At 35.3% G+C, this 19,382-nt stretch overlaps 1 protein-coding gene across 1 annotated transcript in view; it reads left to right on the top strand.

Moving 5' to 3' along the window:
- The window catches only part of Ccdc18 (coiled-coil domain containing 18), a 65,580-nt gene that overhangs the window by 7,047 nt on the left and 39,151 nt on the right, over window positions 1-19,382 (top strand). The window contains exons 4-10 of the mRNA XM_013514360.1: window positions 4,554-4,650; window positions 6,038-6,159; window positions 8,053-8,344; window positions 9,526-9,617; window positions 12,710-12,870; window positions 16,906-17,129; window positions 19,074-19,184. Of these exons, the coding sequence (XP_013369814.1) occupies window positions 4,554-4,650; window positions 6,038-6,159; window positions 8,053-8,344; window positions 9,526-9,617; window positions 12,710-12,870; window positions 16,906-17,129; window positions 19,074-19,184 (1,099 nt within the window). The remainder of the gene's footprint in view (window positions 1-4,553; window positions 4,651-6,037; window positions 6,160-8,052; window positions 8,345-9,525; window positions 9,618-12,709; window positions 12,871-16,905; window positions 17,130-19,073; window positions 19,185-19,382) is intronic.

The following is a 19,382-nucleotide window of genomic DNA, read 5'->3' as shown; positions in this document are numbered from 1 at the left end:
AAGCGCAAGGTCGTGAGTTCGGTTCCCGGTACCGGAGAAAAACCAAAAAAAAAAAAAAAAAAAGATGTGTACATGTAAAAATCCTCCATGATGAGTATGATCATTATATACTGCAAACGTCTTAATGAAAAATAAATTTTTATTTTTTTGAGACAGGGTCTCACTATGCAGTTCAGGCTGGCCTTGAGCTCACTTTGTAACCCCAGGCTGGTCTCAAAACTCACAATGATCCTTCTGCTTCAGCTTCTCGAGTGCTGGGATTACAGGCGTGCGCCACCGTGCCCGGCTAAAAATAAATTTTAAAACAATTACAGTGAGTCCAAAAAAAAGATAAACTTGTCATTTGTTGGAAAATGGATGCGCCTTGAGACCATAATATTAAGTGAAATAAATCAGACACACAAGCTTAAACATCAGTAAGCAAACTGTAAGACAGTAGGAAGTACGGAAATCTTTCTCATATTAGAAGAGGATCAAGAAATGGAAGGGAAGGGAAGGGGATGAAAAAAGGAATTAATATGTGTTACATAAACATGTTCCAACTGCACATAAAGAGTGTAAACATTCTGTACTGCAAACATAAATTAATAATTTTTTAAAAACGAACTCCTACAAATTAATAAGCAAAGGGGAAAGTATCCAGTATAAAAGAAAAAGAATCTGAACAAGTAGTTTAAAGGATGGGAGACTCAAATAAATGCAAAATTCTACAGTTTCATTGTGGTAAAAATTACTGATTAAAATTACAATGAGATTGTAAAAACTGACCATTGTATACTATGTTGACAAATTTAAAAAATCTGATAATTATAATTTACTAGTTACTGTTGTTTAAAAACTTATTCTAAGTGTTTAACGTGTATAAATTGTTTAATCCTCAATCATATGAGGTAGATGGTATACTCATTTTATAGACGGCAGAATTGAATTGGAGAGAAATTAAAATAATACAGAAGTAGCAGAGATACAATTTGAAAGCAACCACTATAACTCTGAGGCTCAACTGAGTTGAATACTGTGCCAGAACTAATAGTGCAATGTGATAAAGTAGAAAGATGTTAGAAACAGGTTAAAGTTATTGTGAGAATTTTAGTAAGTTACTTAATATCTCAGTAACTCATTTTTTGTGTTTCTTCATAGATTGTTGAGGTTTAAGTAAGTTATTATAGTTCTGTACTGCTTACCTAAGTGTGGACAGTGTTGTCATACAACAGAAATCCTCATATATTTCTAAATTGTAAGCGTAAATTGGTATAGCTGCTGGACCAGTTTTTCAAAAAGAGATTTAGGACTAGGGATATAGCTCAATGGTAGAATGCTTGCTTAGCATGCATGAGGTTCGATCCTCAGCATCATTTAGTAAGGTGGACAGACAGAGACAGAGAAAAGGGGGAAGGATAAAAATTGAAGGTGTACTTAGTACCTTCAATTTCAAAATATCTGTTAGAAGATAGCTAATAACTCAACTTCTAACTATGAATTTTAAGCTCTTACATATACTGCCAGGGAATAGTTCACCAGGACGTTCACGGTAGCATTGTTTTTATTAGATGGAAATAACCTTTGCACATCAAGTGAATAGTGAATAAATAAATTAGTGTTTTCACACAGTATAAAAGTATGAGGTTGATTTTTAAATGAACTGGAGTTAGATGGTTGAACACAGATTAATAGATACACTTTTCTTTGGCTGAAATATCTCATGTTTTTAAATTTGGAGATCAGAAACAATAGGTAAGGATAATTTTGGCTTGAAAGGAAAGACGGTAAAAGCACAATATCTGGGGAAGGTTTTGTTTGTTTACATAAGAAATGCAAGGGTTCTTTATGGTTAACTCTAGCTGTACAAACTCAAGAATATGAGGATATATCCATAGATTTTCAGAAAAATCCCTTATTATAGATGTTCTTGGTATTCACTGTTGCTATCCAAATTAAGAATCAGTGATTCAGGAAATGAGGTGTACTTTCACTTGAATTTGTTTACACAAATTGGACTAAAGAAAGCAATAGAAAAGATACTAAAAATTACAGAAGAATGTTTCTGAAGGGGAAGAGTTATGGTATAGAGTATATATTGAATAATTCACCTTGCATAAGAGAAAGGTGATTGTCTTGGTTTCTTCCTTGTAGCTGCGACAAGATACTCGACACATGTAAGTTAAAGTCGGAAAGGTTTATTTTAGCTCTAGAGGTTTCAGTCCATAGTTGGCTGGCTTCAAGCAGGGTGGCCTGGCAGAAGAGAAACAGTCCATAGCAGGGTAAGCAGGAAACAGCAGCCAGCCTCCTTTTTCCATTTATTCCATTCTGGAAACAAGTCTATTGGTTGGTGCCATTCATACGTAGGGTGAGGTTCTGTCTTCGGTAAATCCATTCAGCCATACCCAGAACTATGCTAAACCAGTTGGAGGATTGATCCAGTAACACACATCCTGTGGTGGATGGAAAATTAGTGGTCAATTTAGAACCCCCACTTGAACTGAGTAAGTGTGGTGCAGGGTGTGGGAGGCCCACCTGGGGACTGTTGGCAGCCGCATAAGAAGCAGAACTGGAGAAGAAGTTAGGCTGTTGAGAACTGAGGAAGGCTGTTGGGAGCTAAGAAAAGGCTGTTGGGAGCTGGTAGAAACTGTAGGAGCTGTTGGTTCTTTTGGAAGAGCTTGTCATGCTGGCTTTCTGGATGAATTTGGCTGTTTTCATCCTCTGAGGCGCTCAGGACCTTGTTGGCACTGAGAATAGCTTTGGTTCCCTTTGTGGGGAGCTTTGGTCCTCACTTTGAATATCGCTTCCTGGCTCCAGAGGGGAAGATTGTGCATTGCCAGTCTCCTGGAGAAGCTTGCTGCATTGGCTTCTGTGATGGGAACTCAGCTGTCTTCTTCATCAGAGGAGCTTGGTACCTCACTGTTGCTGAGAATGGCTGTAGTACTTTTCAGGGCAGCTCTGGTTCTTACTTTGCACGTTGCTTCTTGTGTAGATCTCCAGTGTAGATCCCTCAGCCTGCTAGCACAGATCCTTCATCTTGCTGGCACAGACTTCCTAGATTCCACCACTGACCTTTGGGCCTTCCCAGCGCAGATCCATGAAACAGGCCTGCGTGAGATACTGTTATGGTCTCTGGGCCTCCAGTTGGACTCATGGGAGGCATTGTTAGGAGCTCTAGGTCTTCAGCTGGACTCATGTAGGACATTTCCATGGGATCTAGGTCCTCAGCTAGATTCCTTGGTCTTAGTGTGTGGACAGATTTCCTGCACTCTCTTGTATTTCATTCTCTGGGGAACTATTATAAATAATCTTTTTTTTTTTTTTTTTTTTATTGTACCAGGAATCTAACTCATGATTTTGTACTTGCCAGGCAGATGCTGTGCCACTGAGCCATCTTTCCTGCCCAATAATCTTGTAAAATATGTGTCCTGTATTATATTGTTCATCTTGCAATAAGCCCCAAACCAACACACATCCTTAATCCCAATCTCACACAACCCATGATCCAGCCACTTCTACCTATCTACACATGAGGCTTTAGGGGAACATAATACAGAAACCATAACAGTAATGAATTTTACTTAAACTAGAAAGAATGCTATGAGAATAGTATTACATATAAAAAAAGATCTCAGGTATCTGTGTGATAATTGATGAAGTTCCAGCCCAGTGGTCTCTGTTAAATTTGAGAAGTATAAGGAAGGGCCAGGGTCAACTAAGAGGTGAAGCAGCATGGCTGGGCTTAAGTAGTACTTGGCAATAGTTGGATTTTTTGTTTTATCAGTAGAAGTTACTGTGTTTTTAAAAATACCTTTCTAAAAGTTTACTTGACCTTTGCATAGGTCACAGAATTTACTGAGAATCTCTTTAATAGTCTAGACAGTTGGCCGGGTGTGGTGGCGAATGCCTGTAATCCTAGCACTTGGGAGGCTGAGGCAGGAGGATTCTTGTGAGTTCGAGACCAGCCTGGGCTACAAAGTGAGCTCAAGGTCAGCCTGAACTGCACAGTGAGACCCTGTCTCAAAAAGAGAAAAAAAAAAAAAAATTCTTGACAGTCAATTTGATTATATAATACTTAGCCTTTGAACCTTCCTCAGGTTGTTTCCCTTCTTTAGCTTTTCCAGATTAGGGAAAAATTGCCAACACATAGGAATTTATGTATATTTCAGAGTTCATATATTAGTGCTCTCTTTTTTTTTGATACTGGGAATTGAACTCAGGACCTTGTGCTTGCCAGGCAGGCACTGTGCGAGTTCATATATTTAAGTGTTCTGTTACATTTTTATTTAGTAGAGCTAGAAATTATTGTAATATAATCTCCCTTCTTCACTTTATAGTTTAAACCTAATACTCTTGTTTCACATTTTTTATTAGTGCATATTAGTTATAGAGATTAATAGATTTTCTTTTGGCAGATTTGTACATGCAATAACATATTTTGATCATACTCTCCGTTTTTTAGTACAGAAAAATCTGCTTTTTCTGAATGATTCTTTATAATTAGATAAAGATTAGTTTGAAACTTAACTATTCACATGCAGAACTTTCTTTTATTTATTGTCTCTAAATTTTAGAGCTGAACGACAAAGAAATGAAGCACTATATAATGCTGAAGAGCTGAGTAAAGCTTTCCAACAATATAAAGAAAAAGTGGCTGAAAAACTGGAGAAGGTAAGAGGCAATTGTATAAAATCAATGTTTTTTATTACTGTCCATATTCTAAAAATAAATATAGACATAAGTAGAATACGTTTATAGTTAAATAAAAGATTAATTTTTTATGGTTGTATTTATAACAAAATCATTGAAATAAAGAATTTTTGCCAGGCATTGTTGTGCATGCCTATAGTCACAGCATTTGGGAGGCTAAGGCAGGAGGATCGCTGGGAGTTTGAGGCTATCCTGGACTGTGTAGCAAGATCCTGCCTCAAAAAACAAAAACAAAACAGTCATCTCCCCGCCCCCCAAAAAACCTCTTTATTTATATTTTTAAATTAAATTTTTAAAATATTTTTTGCGATTGCCTCTTGTGGTATTTGACCAAGCTGACTTTGAACTTGCCATCTTTTCTTTTTCTTTTCTGTATTCTATATTTCTATAGCAAGGAAATATTATAATTTAGAAGAAAGTGTTATAATTTCAAGGAAAACAGATTGGGAAAGAAGAATAAAAAAAGAAATAAAAATCAGATCGCAAGAAGGCACAAAACCATAAATGAGAAGCAGTGGGGGAGTTGTGGTAGAGCACTTGCCTTGCATGTAAGAGGACCATGGGTTCACTGTTAGTACAGGAAAAAGTAAAACTAAAAACAAAAAAGGGAACTGTGCCAGGCATGGTGATTACATCCCTGTACTTTGGGAGGCTGAGGCAGGAGGACTGGAAGTTAAAACTCAGTCTAGACAACTCAGTGACGTAGCTAGACCCTCTCAAAAAATAGTAAAAGGGAGCCAGACTTGGTGGCATACACCTTTCATCTCAGCCCTCTGGAGACTGAGGCAAGCGGATTGCCTCAAGTTCAAGGCCATCCTGGGTTACATAATATGTTTAAAGCCAGCCTGAACTACGTATGAACTACATAGCGAGACCCTATCTCAAGAAAACCAGAAACAAACCAAAAGAAAAAGGGTTGGAGTTGTAGCTGAGTGCAGAGACCCCAGGTTCAATCTAGTACTATAAAAGGGGAAGAGGGGAAAGAGAAGGAGGTGGCAGGAGCCCAGGAAGAGCAAGAAAAGGTGGGGGGAGCTGCTGTATAAATATGTAATATTGAAGATATAGTGATATAATCTCTAGAAATCACTAATCACTATGAGCTATTTGCTGTCTGTTACACTTAAGATTTCTGGACAGGTAGTAGTAGGATCATGCTCCCTGACTTTTATTACTACCCAGGAACTTCATTTTGCTTCTTTTTACTACAAGACTGAGTACTTAAAACATATGAAATCATTTAGTTCACTCTCATGCTTATTTTTTAAATCACTACTTAAATTTTTAGCTTGAGATAACTAAAACTTATGGCCACATTAGTACATCCACTTAAGACAATTTCTTGTTTCAGGTTCAAGCTGAAGAAGAAATGTTAGAGAAAAATCTAGTTAACTGTGAAAAAGAAAATAAAAGGCTACAAGAAAAATGTGACCTGTATAAAAGTGAACTTGACATTCTGAGGGAGAAATTAAGGTATTGTATTCTATTGTGGGAAAAAAAGGTTTTTGGTATAGAAATGGGAAAAACTGAAACATTTTAAAACAGGAGTTTGTATATTGTAATATGGACTTTTATAATGTAGAAGGATATTTTATGACTGAAATTATTTTCTAGGTATAAGGTCATAATTTTAATATGTTAATGTTCTTGTAAACAATAATACTGATCATATTTGCTTTTCATATTTATTTAGGGAAAATTAACACAGACGTCATTTTTTATAGTATAATCACATTAGCTGGCAAGTAAAGATGCTCAAAAAAAAAAAAGTTTTTAAAGAATCATTTAGTCTAACCTTGTTTTGTAAAGAAACAGAGACCCAGGGAGTAACCGTTATTTGTCTTTTGACTCTTGTTCTGTCACCAGGATATCATGTAAACTTTCAGAGGTTAATATTAAACAGTTCTTATCACCTCAGATTGTCAAAATAACTGTTTTGACTAATTTTAACATTTTCCTTAAGGTAATACATTTAGTATTTTTGCCTAGGTGGAGGAGGGATTATAGATTTCATAGTAGTTACTTTGTGTAACTAGAGTACTTACTAGAATCTGATGCTTTCAGTTGGAAGACATACTTTAAGAAAAATGTTAATTGCACTATGATACAGTACTTTATCACTTAAATTTTTTTTAAAAAAATATTTTATATTATCATTATTATTATTATTATTTGGTAGTAGTGGTGGTATTGAGGATTGCCAACAGCCTGAAATAGTTCCCTGATACTTTCTTTTAGTAGTTTTATTGTTTCAGGTCTTAACATTTCAGTCCTTTGGTTGACTTTTGTGACTGGTGAGAAATAGGAGTCTGGTTTCATATGGATACCCATTTTCTTAGCACCATTTATTGAAAAGACTGCCTGTCCTCCAATGCATGTCTTTAACTAAAAAATCAGTTGGGTGTTGATGTGTGGCTTTACTTACAGATTCTCTCTTTTGTTCCACTGGGAGATATATATACATATAATCTGTCTTTATGCCAATAACATGCTGTTTTGATTATTGTGTTGTATCTTAAAATCAGATACTGTGATGCCTCTTGCTTTCTTTTTTCTCAAGATTGGTTTGACTATTAAAAAATAGCTATATAGACTTCCTGCCTCGTAGGCCCCTGGAGGGAGGGCCTCCGGTGCACAGGGAGCCACAGACAGGGAGCGCCGGTTTTCCAACCTGCAGCTCGCTCCCTGCCTCGTGGGCCCCCGGAGGGAGGGCCCCCAGCGCACGGGGAGCCACGGGCGGGAGCCGCCAGTCTTCTGACCGGCAGCTCACTCCCTGCCTCATGGGCCACAGAGGGAGGGCCTCTGGCGCGCGGGGAGCCATGCAGGCCTTGAGGCCGGCCGCCGCTGCTCAATTGAGAATTTTGTTGAGAATTTTTCCATGTATGTTTATCAAGGATATCAGTCTTAGTTTTCCTCCATCCTTGCCTGTTGAGCTTAAAAATATCTGTTTTGCAGTGCTAGGAATTACACTAAGGCCTTGCACATGGTAGACAAGTGCTGTGACACTGAGCTAAATCCCTAGGCCTCTTGTTTCAGGAAATTTTTAAAGTGATAGTACAGAGCTATCTCAATATTTATCCTTTATTGGTTCTGGGAGACACAGTGAGTATCAAAAATAACAAAGCAACTAGAGAAATTATTTTGGCTGGAAAGGTTAGTGAGTCACAAGGTAATAGACATTGACAAGTTCTTGCTCTGAGTAGGAAACAAAAGGAAAAAAAACTAGGCTAAAATTTCATGTCAAAATGCATTGAGTACCAAACTCACTAAATTTCAAAGCATTCAAGTACCAGGGTATGCATTGTATCTAAATGTGATTATTGAAGATGAATGCATATTTTATTTTTAATTTTTTTTTCTCTGTAGGCAGTTAAAAGAAGAACATAACAATGGAAAAGAAAAATTAAGGATCATGGCAGTGAGAAACTCAGAAGTCATGTCACAATTGACTGAATCTAGGCAAAGTATATTAAAGTTAGAAAGTGAGTTAGAGGACAAAGAGGAAATACTGAGAGAAAAGTTTTCTCTAATGGACGAAAATCGAGAATTGAAGGTCCGAGTTGCAACACAGAATGAACGACTGGATTTGTGTCAGCAGGAAATTGAAAACTCAAGGGTAGAACTGAGAAGTTTGGAAAAAATGATATCCCAGTTACCAGTAAGCATATATACAAAGAAGTATGCTATACTTGATTATATAATGGAAAAGAGATTTCATTGCTCTGTTTTATGAAAGACCATAATTTTTTGGTTTCCTTATTAGCTTCAGTTTTTCTTTTCTAATTGTACTTTCCATTATCTATTTCTTTTCTAACTAATTCCTGTGTTTTTCCCATTTAACCTTTCTATTCCTAAATCTTTTCTTACTTTCTCAGAAGCCATATCTAGGAGTGGCACAATTTTTTGAAAAGCAGCTTTATAGACATACTGTTTGCATACTGTAAAATTCATGAAAGTATAGTCATTGAGTTTTAGTAATTTTACAAATTCTTTTTTTTTGTGTGTGTGTGTGTTTTTTTGGTTTTTCTCCGGTATCGGGAACCGAACTCACGACCTTGCGCTTGCCAGGCAGGCGCTTTTGCCGCTGAGCTAAATCCCCAGCCCCTAATTTTACAAATTCTGTGACCACAATAGTTTCAAACCTTTATGTCATCCCCCAAAGATCACTTGTACCACTTTGTAATCAGTGCCTCCGTACCCACACATGTACACTTGGGAAAACACTCTTTCTGCTTCTATAGATTTGTCTTTTCTGAATGAAGTCATAGTGATCTTTTGTATGTGTCATTTCACATTTTTAATATCTTTGAGAGTCATTCATATATCAGTATTTCATTTTTTATTGGTCAGTGATATTCCATTGTGTGGATATACCACATTTTATTTATTTGATCACCAGTTGGTAGATATTTATGTTATTCTCACTTTTAGGTTATTATGAATAACACTGCTGTGAACATTTGCACAGAAGTTTTTGTGTAGGCATGTTTTTCTCTTGGGTAGATATCTAGGAGAATTGCTTTATTTTATGGTAAATTAATGCCAAATTGTTTTCCAGTATGGGCATATCATTTTACATTCTCAACCAGTAGTTTGTGGATATTTTCTCCATATCTTTTTTTTTTTTGTATCAGGAATCAAACTCATGACCTCAGGCTTGCCAGGCAAGCACTTATGCCACTGAGCTATATCCCTGGCCCCTCTCCATATCCTTATTAACACATATTGTCTATCATTTTGTTTATAGCCATGCTAGTAAGTGTGATGTGGTATCACACTATAGTTTTAATTTGCATTTCCTTGATGGCTAATGCTGAGCAACTTTACATGTGCTTATAGAATGGCATACAACTGGCCTGGAGGTATAGCTTCATGGTAGAACATTTACCCATCATGTACAAGGTCCTCTGTTTGATCCCTAGCACTGCAAAGTGAGGAAATAAATGAATAAATGAATGAATAGAATGTCATAGAACTTTGAAATGTTTTTGTGATAATGGTCTGCCACCTTTTCTCTTTGTATGTGAATGTATATATAGTGGTACCTCAGTTTACAAACCTGATTCTTTCCTTAGTTCTGGTCACAAATCAAACTGTATGAGAACTGAATCAAATTCAATGACTAGGTTGCATATTGACCTTGTGGGAACGTTTGATTTGGTTCTCTTCCAACTTGGTTTGCCACCAGAATCATGAAGAGAATTAAGGGCATGAACCAAGGTACAACTGTATATATATATATGTATGATTAGGAAGAGGATAGATGAGTATACCTGTGTCAGGAACTTAATCACTGATGGGTCTTAAATAAAGATAAAAAATAATTATAGATAAATGATAATTATAGATAAATGTTATGGTTGGCTTTAGTTATGAATGTAGGTTGGACTGGGTGGTAGATTCTTACCAGTTTTAAACTGTCATGGCCCAGGGCATTATGAAGCTGAAAACAGTCATAGAAATCATCTGATTCAATATCATTATTTTATCTGTGAAGAACTGTAGATTCAAAGTAAATGGTTAGCAAGTAGCAGAATTTAAACTGAAACAACTGATTCGTGGCTCCCAACCCTCTGCTGTGTCTGCATTCTAAGATACTGAATATTTGCTAAGATTTTTAATATATTTTCTTTTGAAATTGAAATTAACGTATGCATTCATTTTAAATTGAAATTCTCTTTTGTGGTCAGTGTCAAGAATTATTTGATACATGATTCAGAAGGTTTATGATTTTATATACTTGATCCTGTATTTCATGAAGTGCTAACATTGATGTGGTTTGGAAATGTGAATTTTTTCATTTCTGAAAAGTATGATTTAGTAATAGTTTGAAGCTGGTGATCATTAAGAATATATTTTGCTCATTTTCATAACTTTTTAAAGATTCAGTATTGTTCAGTCATGAAGAAAAGCACTGAGACCAATGCAGCTTAGCATTTGTAAAATATAAGACACATGTTGCTGTATCAGCTTGAGATATTTTTAGAATTAATTTTATAAGTAAAGCCTCTTTATGTAGTTTGTCAGATCCATCTTCTTTCTCCTCAAAAGTAGCAACTATTCTGAAATTCATATGTACCTTTCTTATCCATAATTTGAATATTATACATCTAAAAATATGTACACTGCTTCATGCAGTTTTGAAAATATTATGTATACCACTTTTAATTTGTTTTTTTTTTTTACACAATATCACATTATGGAATGTATCCATATTGGTTTATATAACTCGTTTATTTAACATTACTGTTTTCCTATTATCTTAATACTTGAAACATTCTCCTGCTGTTGGACATTAGGCTGTTTCCATTAAATTCATATAATTTTTCAAACTTTAAATTTTAAATAAGCAGTTACATCCCATATTTATATTACAAATGTACAAATGTTTGTTTTTAAACTTGCAGTTCAAAAGAGAAATACTTGGTTTTAAATCATCTCATTCTAAGCACCAGATGAGTAGTTTGTCAAACAAAGAAGAGAGTTGTGTTGGCTGCTGTGAGGCAAATAAATTGATGATTTCAGAATTGAGGTATACTTTTCAGATTTTGAAGTTATAGCAAATAGAATGGATTTTTTGTTGGTAATTAAATTAAGATGCTTAGTTGAAAAATTTTAAGCTATAAAAAAAGCTCAGAGAATAATATAACAAATATTTAATTGCACGATTAAGAATTGATTCTTTGCTGGGTGTGATGGCACACAACTATAATCCCAGCACTCGGGAGGCTGAGGCAGGAGTATCACTGCAAGTTTGAGACCATCCTGGGCTACAAAGTGAGCTCAAGGCCAGCCTGAACTGCGTAGCGAGACCCTGTCTCAAAAAGACAAAAAATGAAAAAAAAGAATTGATTCTTCTTAACATTTTGTGATATTTGTTTCAAATATCTCTAAATAAAAAATAAAACATTACAGAGTAGATAACATCCTTTGATCTTTACTGGTAGTTCTGTTCTTTCCCTAAATATCCACCATTATGAATAGGTTGTGTATTTTTCTATGTTGTATATGTTTATATCATACACACTAGTATTAAATGTACTATATGTTTGTATTATTTGTAATTTTGTTTTTTCACTCAGCATCATTTTCTGTTGGTTTTTATTTCAAGACAGGCTGGCCTTGAATTCAGTATGTAGCCCAGGTTGGCCTTGAACTTGAGATCCCGCTGCCCTTTTTTTTTTTTTTTTTTTTTTTGGTTTTTTTTTTTGTTTTCGTGACCGGTGACTCGACCTTGCACCTGTGTTTTTTAAATCTTTTTGTCTTTTTGAGACAGAGTCTCACTATGCAATTCAGGCTGGCCTTGAGCTCACTTTGTAGCCCAGGCTGGTTTCGAGCTCACAACCATCGTCCTACCTCAGCCTCCTACATGCTGGGATTATAGGCATGCAAGATTCTCTTTCTTCAACCTTCTGAGTGCTGAGATTACAAGCCTGTGCCACTAGACCTTACTATCATCATTTTAAAAATTCATCCATGTTGAGATAAGTAGAGTGACTGATCAAGGGATGGATCTATATGGTTAACTTACTTTTACAATAGCTGCATAGGAATTGAGATTTATTCAGAAAAATGGATTCTTTCCTAGAACTCCATCACAACTAATTTATCCATTTTGTATTGGTAGTTACCTTGTTTCTAGTTGTTTGTTTTTTTAAATTACAAACAGAGCTGTAAAAAACTGTCAGATAAGATTCCTTGTACATGCATGTGAGAGTTTTTCTTCTATATATTTCTAAAAGTGAAATGGCTCAGTCATGGAGTATCTACATTTTCAAGTTTACTAGTTATTAAATTTGGAAAGTGATTGGTCAGTTTTTAATCCTGCTAATGGTATATGAGTGTTTCTATATCCTAAGCATTGAACAATATCAGAGAAGATCGGGCATGTTCAGGGTAGTAGGGAGGTAGAATAATTGAGTAATATCAGAATTGAAAATTTTTTACCAACTCAGAATGCGAAACATAGTATATTTCTCTAGAATCTTCTTAATAATTTTTGGCTACTCTTTCTTTTGTGCAGGATTAAGGTTGCAATAAAAGAGGCAGAAATTCAGAAGCTTCATGCAAATCTGACTGCAAATCAGTTATCTCAAAATCTGACCGCTTCTAAAGATCACCAAGAAAGTAGTAAATTAAATACTTTAGAAGCAGAACCTATAAATCTAGGTGGTAATCGAGTAGGTGAGTGTCTTATTGAATTATTTTAATAAATGTAACCAGTGTTCTTGGTGATGGTATTTTAAAGGAATAAATTAGCAGGTGGTTTCTACTGACAAACATACTTGATAATCTGTTGTTACTAGTACTTATGGTCTGATAAGACCGTAAAAATTGTGTCAGAATTCTTGGGTTTTGCATCATTTAAAAAATATAATTATTGATTTAAAATTTATATCCAATAATATGCACCTATTTTAAATATACAATTTGGTATATTTTGTTACATGCTTGTTCTTTAATATATTTATACCCTTATATGTATCAGTACAGTCAAGACATGCAATGTTTCCATCAGGATCCCTTGTACTCCTTTTCAGTGTACTTTAGGTTTAATTTTTTTCTTTTTTTTAACTTTTCATACTGAAAGCTTAGAGTGTTCATTTTTGGACCTCTCTTGTGATATAAATATATAAGAGGTAAACTTACCTTTAAACAATGCTTTGGATGTATATCACTAATTTTTATGTGTTGTAGTTTCATTTTCATTCAGTTCAAGATATAATATCCCTTATAATTAATTGCTTGACTCTTAGGCTGTGTTTTATTTCCAAATATTGGGAGATATTCTACATCCTTGAATCATTGGTGATATTCAGAGGGCATGCTTTATATGGTGCTTGTTGTTTTTGTTGCTGCTAGGGCTCGAACCCAGGACTTTCTGCATGCTAAGCACTGATGCTATCACTGAGGTATTCCCCCAGCCTTGATTTTATATTTTAATAGTACTTTGACACTTGGATTATTGGACAGCATTTGTTCAGTATTTGGTTTACTGGACAGCATTTGAACATTCCAAGGGGACTTGAACAAAAAGATCGTATATTTTGCATTTATTGGGCATTTTGTCTTAATATCAGTAATGTCAAGTTGATACTGTTATTTAAGCCTTCTTTATCCTTAGTGATTTTCAGTGTACTTGTTCTATCAATCACTGACAGAGTAATATCAAAATCTTCAGATACATGTTTACTTGTTTACTAATGTTTTTAGTTCTGTCAATCTTTGCTTCTTATATTTTAAAGATATTATATACCTAAACATTTAAGGTTACTATATCTTCTTATTAAATATATCCTTTTATTATATTAATGTCCCTTTAGTCCCTGGTAATATTTTTTTTTTTTTTGTCTTTTTTTTTCTTTTTGAGAAAGGGTCTCACTATGCTATTCAGGCTTGCCTTGAGCTTACTTTCTAGCCCAGACTGGTCTCGAATTCACAATGATCCTCCTGCCTTAGCCTCCGAAGTGCTGGAATTACAACTGCGCGCCACTGTGCCGGGCAGTATTCCTTATTTGAAGACTACTTTGTTTGAAATTAGCACTATTCCAATTCCAGCTTTTTCTGATTAGTGTTTTTTCTGGTGTGATTTTTACCCCATCCTTTGAACCTTTATCTTTGTATATAAAGTGAATTTCTTATAGAAAATATGTAATAGGATCTGGTTTTATTTCTAATCACAGTTTTTGCTTTTTAATTAGAATTTTATTCAGATTTTAGATCACCTGTGTTTAATGTAACTATTGATATTTTTAAATTTAGTCTACCATCTTTGGTTTTTGTTTTTTTACAATTGTGTTTTTCAACTTTTGGTCCTTTTAAAGTATCTGATATAAATCAGTTTAAAGGAGGGAAAGTTTATTTTGGTTTTTGGGAGTTTTTTGTCCTGGGAGTCAAACTCAGGACCTTGCATTTACCAGGTAGACGCTGTGTCACTAAGCTATATCCCTGGCCCAGGAAAGTTTATTTTGCCTGATGATTTCAGACGTTTCAGCCCATTGTCAGCGGACCCATTTCTTTTAGGCATGTGGCAAGGCAGAAGCATTTCAGAAGGACATGGCAGAGGAAAGCCCCTAGACTCCGGGCAGCCAGGAAGCATAGAGAAAGGAAAACAGCCAGAGAGGAAGGGACTGCATACCAGAAATAGTCCCCAAAGTCATGTCCCTGTGATCTACTCTGTTCAACTAGGCCCCACTTTCTATTTGTCACTTCCCAGTAAAGCCATCAAATTATCTCATCAGTAGACCAATTGACTGATGAAGTTAGAACCTTTATGACCTGATCACCTGCCAGAAGCATATCCTCTGAACACATGAACTTTTGAAAGAACATTTTAGATCTAAACAGTAACATTTATACATCTATTTACCTCATTTTGTTCATCTTTCCTGCTTTTTTTTTTTTTTTGAGACAGGGTCTCGCTGTGTATGTAGTTCAGGGTGGCCATGAATTCAACTCACAACAATCTTCCTGCCTCAGCCTCCTGAGTGCTAGGATTACAGGTGTGCGCTACCACACCCAGCTCCTGCTTTATTTTGAACCAAATATATTTTACCATTTCACTTCTTGTCTCTATTAGTATTAATTCACTTATTAGTTATAGCTCTTTATTTTACTTTTTTTAGCGGTTGCCTTAAGGGGTTAACAAATTCATCTTTATAACATTCAATCTTTAAAGACAATAGTCTATTAGCAGAAATGAAAAAAATCAGATATCTAAGTTATTAGAATAGGGAAGAAAATTGTTATGACTTGTATCTAGATGTTTCTGCAAAACCTCCTGTGATCATAGGTGGGGTTTTTAAGAGGTGGCTGGATCTAGAGTGTATGACACTGGGATTAAAGATTTGTGGTAACTAAATGGTTTAGCATAGTTCTGGGTATGGATAATGGATGTCCCATCCTGGGTGTGGGTGGCACAAATCAATAGGCTTATATAGCCTTGTTGGAATGTAGGAGGGAAAGAAGCAATATAGACTTGCTGCTCTCCTTGCTTCTTCCTACCTCCTGCCTGCCCTGCTATGGACTGTTACTCTTCAGCTGTGCCCCTCTGCTATGCTGCCCTGCCTTGGAGCCAGCCAAACATGCACTGAAACCTTTATAAACTGTGAGCTGGAAATAAACCTTTCCTTCTTTAACTTTGTATGTTGGGTATTTTGTCTTAGCAATGAAAAAGTAACTGAGACAAGAATAATGTAATTAGAGGGAATGTTAATTACTACAGATGGTGATAGATACAAAGTATCATAGGTTTTCTTTTTTTTTTATCATAGGTTTTCTGACAGACATGTAGCCTAAAAAATTAAGTATTGTGTGTATGGAGAATTGATGGGAAATGGCTACTTACCTTGCCCTTTAAGGCACAGTGCATCTCTCCTTATTTTCACATGTGTGCTCTTACATTATTCCTGTTTAATTAAAGCACTCCTGAAAGCTCAGTTACTATGGAGTAGATATGTATGTTTCTTGTGGAGAAAGGACATAGCCAAGCAACTACCTCTTAAAGTCCACTGTCGTTTTTAAAAACATCACTATTTTCATCTGCTAGTTTTTAGAGGAGAAAGGTATGATGGGGTGCACCTTTGAATCTGTATCTGTATATAGTACATAAAAATATTCTTTTTTTTTGGGAATTGAACTCAGGACCTTGCGTTTGCCAGGCAGGCACTGTGCCACTGAGCTATATCCCTGGCCCCCAATGCATAAAAATATTCTTAATGATCTCAAATTGTCCAAAAAAATTTTATAATTAATGATAGATTAAGGAAACAGGGTGACTTAAAAAGTTTTTTCAATGATTTTATTGATAAAATAGGATATTAAAAAGTGGGAAACATTCTCAAACTGCTGACATAATTTTTAGTTATTTGGAAAAATGAATGATTCAGATTAACTTTCCCCCTCTTTGTTGTGTATTTAGTTTAGAAAGTGCTTTACTTAGAGCCGGGCTCAGTGGCATACCTGTGATCTCAGCAGTCCGGGAGGCTGAGGCTGAAGGATTACAAGTTCAAGCCCCAGTACCACCAACACAAAAACATGAACAAGACAAAAAACCTGACTTATTTGTCATATTCCTTACATGTTTTCCTTATTATATATTTCATTCTGAATTCCTTTTATTCTTTTTAAATCAGAAACTAAACTTTATGATTAAGTCTTTTGTTTAGATTTTTATTCTTGAAATTTTGTTCAGAATGGTTTTCCTTTTGTATTTATTAGTAGAGAGAATAAAAGATCGAAGTCAACATACCGTGAATAAGCAGTATGAAAGAGAGAGGCAAAAACTTGCTACTGGAATAGAGGAGCTCCGTACTAAACTGATACAAATAGAAGCTGAGAATTCTGATTTGAAGGTTAACATGGCTCACAGAACTAGTCAATTTCAGCTGATTCAAGAGGAACTACTAGAGAAAGCTTCGAACTCTAGTAAACTCGAAAGTGAAGTAAGCTTGGAATTAGCTGGGTATATGTGTTAAATTTTGATAGGAAAAAGATACCGTTATGAGGGTATAACAATTTAAGTCTAGATTTGTAAGTTTCTTTTTGTAAAATGATACCACAGAAGTTATAAATTTTTTTAAAAATTCTATTTGGGAATTTTTCTATTTTAATTTTAAAAGTAGGCATATATTCTACAGTGGCTAAAAGACCTCAGACTTGGTGGAACTAATACTGTATTTCAGTCTTTCTTCCATAGTGTAAGTTAATATGGTTAATTTATATTTACAAGTAAAGAATTTGGTTTCTTCTTTTTTTTTTCCCCCGGTACCAGGAATCGAACTCACGACCTCACGCTTGCCAGGCAGGCGCTGTGCCGCTGAGCTAAGTCCCCAGCCATCAAGTAAAGAATTTGGATTTTGCAGTTGGAAGAAAAGGAGAGGCAGTAGAGAATTTTAAATTTTAGCAAACATCAGAGCCACCTGGGAAGCCTGTCATATTTGTGGGTCCTGTTCTAGCAATGTTAATTCAGTAGGTCTGGGGAATGGCTTAGGAATCAATTTTAAGTAACTATATATGAATCTAATACAGATATGCTGAGTATTATATCCTGAAAAGGGGATAATACATGTTTTATGAAAATCTGATGTTCATTTTCACTGAGGACAGGAAAAGGATGGCTCAATATGTAATTTTGGACCAGGATCACATGTGTATATTATACTCAACCATCAAACCAGAGGCTGGAGTCATCTCTGGGGGCCTTTTTAAATGTCTGTTTTTTTGTTTTTTTTTTAAATAAAAGAAGGAAAACATATTGACAGACAGACATCCATTTACAAAATAGCATAAGAACAATACAAACAAAACAGAGTTACAGACAAAGTTGTAGGAAATTAACCATGGTTGTTGTATTACTTATTGTTATCTTCAAAGTGGTTTCTCAGGAATAAATGTCTCTTTTCATACTCAAAGTCTGTAGCCAAGGCTAAGGAGGTCTTACGGGATTGGAACTTAATAATGTAAAAGGAGATTTAGTCTGTGATTACAGGTACTAGCTTACTTGTTGTCAAGTACTGAAGTTAATAACTTGGACCCAGGAGACAGCTCAGTGGCACAAGTGCCTGCCTGGAAGCGCAAAGTCCTGAGTTCAATCCCAGGTACCGTGAAAAAAAAAAAAAAAGAATGAAATTAATAACTTCTTTTTAAATAACATAGTTAACATACCTTTACTGAACATTTTGAAAATGCAGAAAGGGAAAAAGAGAAAAATAAACCACGGATAATTCTACTACCAGAAGTAATTTCTATCAGCATTTTTTAATACTAATTGCAGTCTGTAAGCAACTCCTTTTAAAAACTGGACTAGGACATAATCTTATTTGGATAGTAAATTGAATTAAATTGCTTATGTGTTATATAGATAATACATATCTCTGGTCTTCCTTTCGCTATTTGTTTTTCTTACACTTATGGGGATTAAAAGATTATTTACTTTGTACCCTAAATGTTTATTTCCATAAATTTGCCTAATTTATTTAGGTGCAACATATTTAAGCTTTGAAAAGAGGAACAAGTATTTGATTTTAGCATGTGAACTCATTACTTTTTTATTTTTAATTTTTTTGGTCTTTTTGAGACAGGGTCTCACTGTGCAGTTCAGGCTGTCCTTGAGTTCACTTTGTAGCCCAGGCTGGTCTTGAACTCACAATAATCCTCCTGCCTCAGCCTCCCAAGTGCTGGGATTACAGGCATGTGCCACCACGCCTGGCTTTGCTCATTACTTTTTAAAACTAATTTTTTTTTTTTTTTTTTTTTTGGTTTTTTGGTTTTTTTCCGGTACCAGGAACTGAACTCACGACGTTGCGCTTGCCAGGCAGGCGCTTTGCCGCTGAGCTAAATCCCCAGCCCCTTAAAACTAATTTTATATTTATTTCATTGTGTTTTAGATGACAAAGAAATGTTCTCAACTTTTAACACTAGAGAAACAGCTAGAAGATAAAATAGTTGCTTATTCCTCCATTGCTGCAAAAAATGCGGAACTTGAACAGGAGCTTATGGTAAAACACTCTTTATCCTATATATGTTTGTTTTTATATTTTTAAGTTAATAGGCTAATATGGCAAATTGTTATCTAAGTTTTTGTTTTTGTTTTTTGAAACAGTCTCTCTATGTAATGCAGGCTGACCTTGAACTCACTTATGTAGCTCAGGCTGGCCTTGAACTCAGCCTCTCAACTGCTGGGATTACAGACATGC

The sequence above is a fragment of the Chinchilla lanigera genome, unplaced genomic scaffold (assembly GCF_000276665.1).
Source record: "Chinchilla lanigera isolate Chin_1 unplaced genomic scaffold, ChiLan1.0 scaffold00022, whole genome shotgun sequence".
Classification (NCBI taxonomy): domain Eukaryota; kingdom Metazoa; phylum Chordata; class Mammalia; order Rodentia; family Chinchillidae; genus Chinchilla; species Chinchilla lanigera.
Note: the sequence above shows the minus strand (reverse complement) of the source record. Positions and strands in the feature narration are given on the sequence as shown.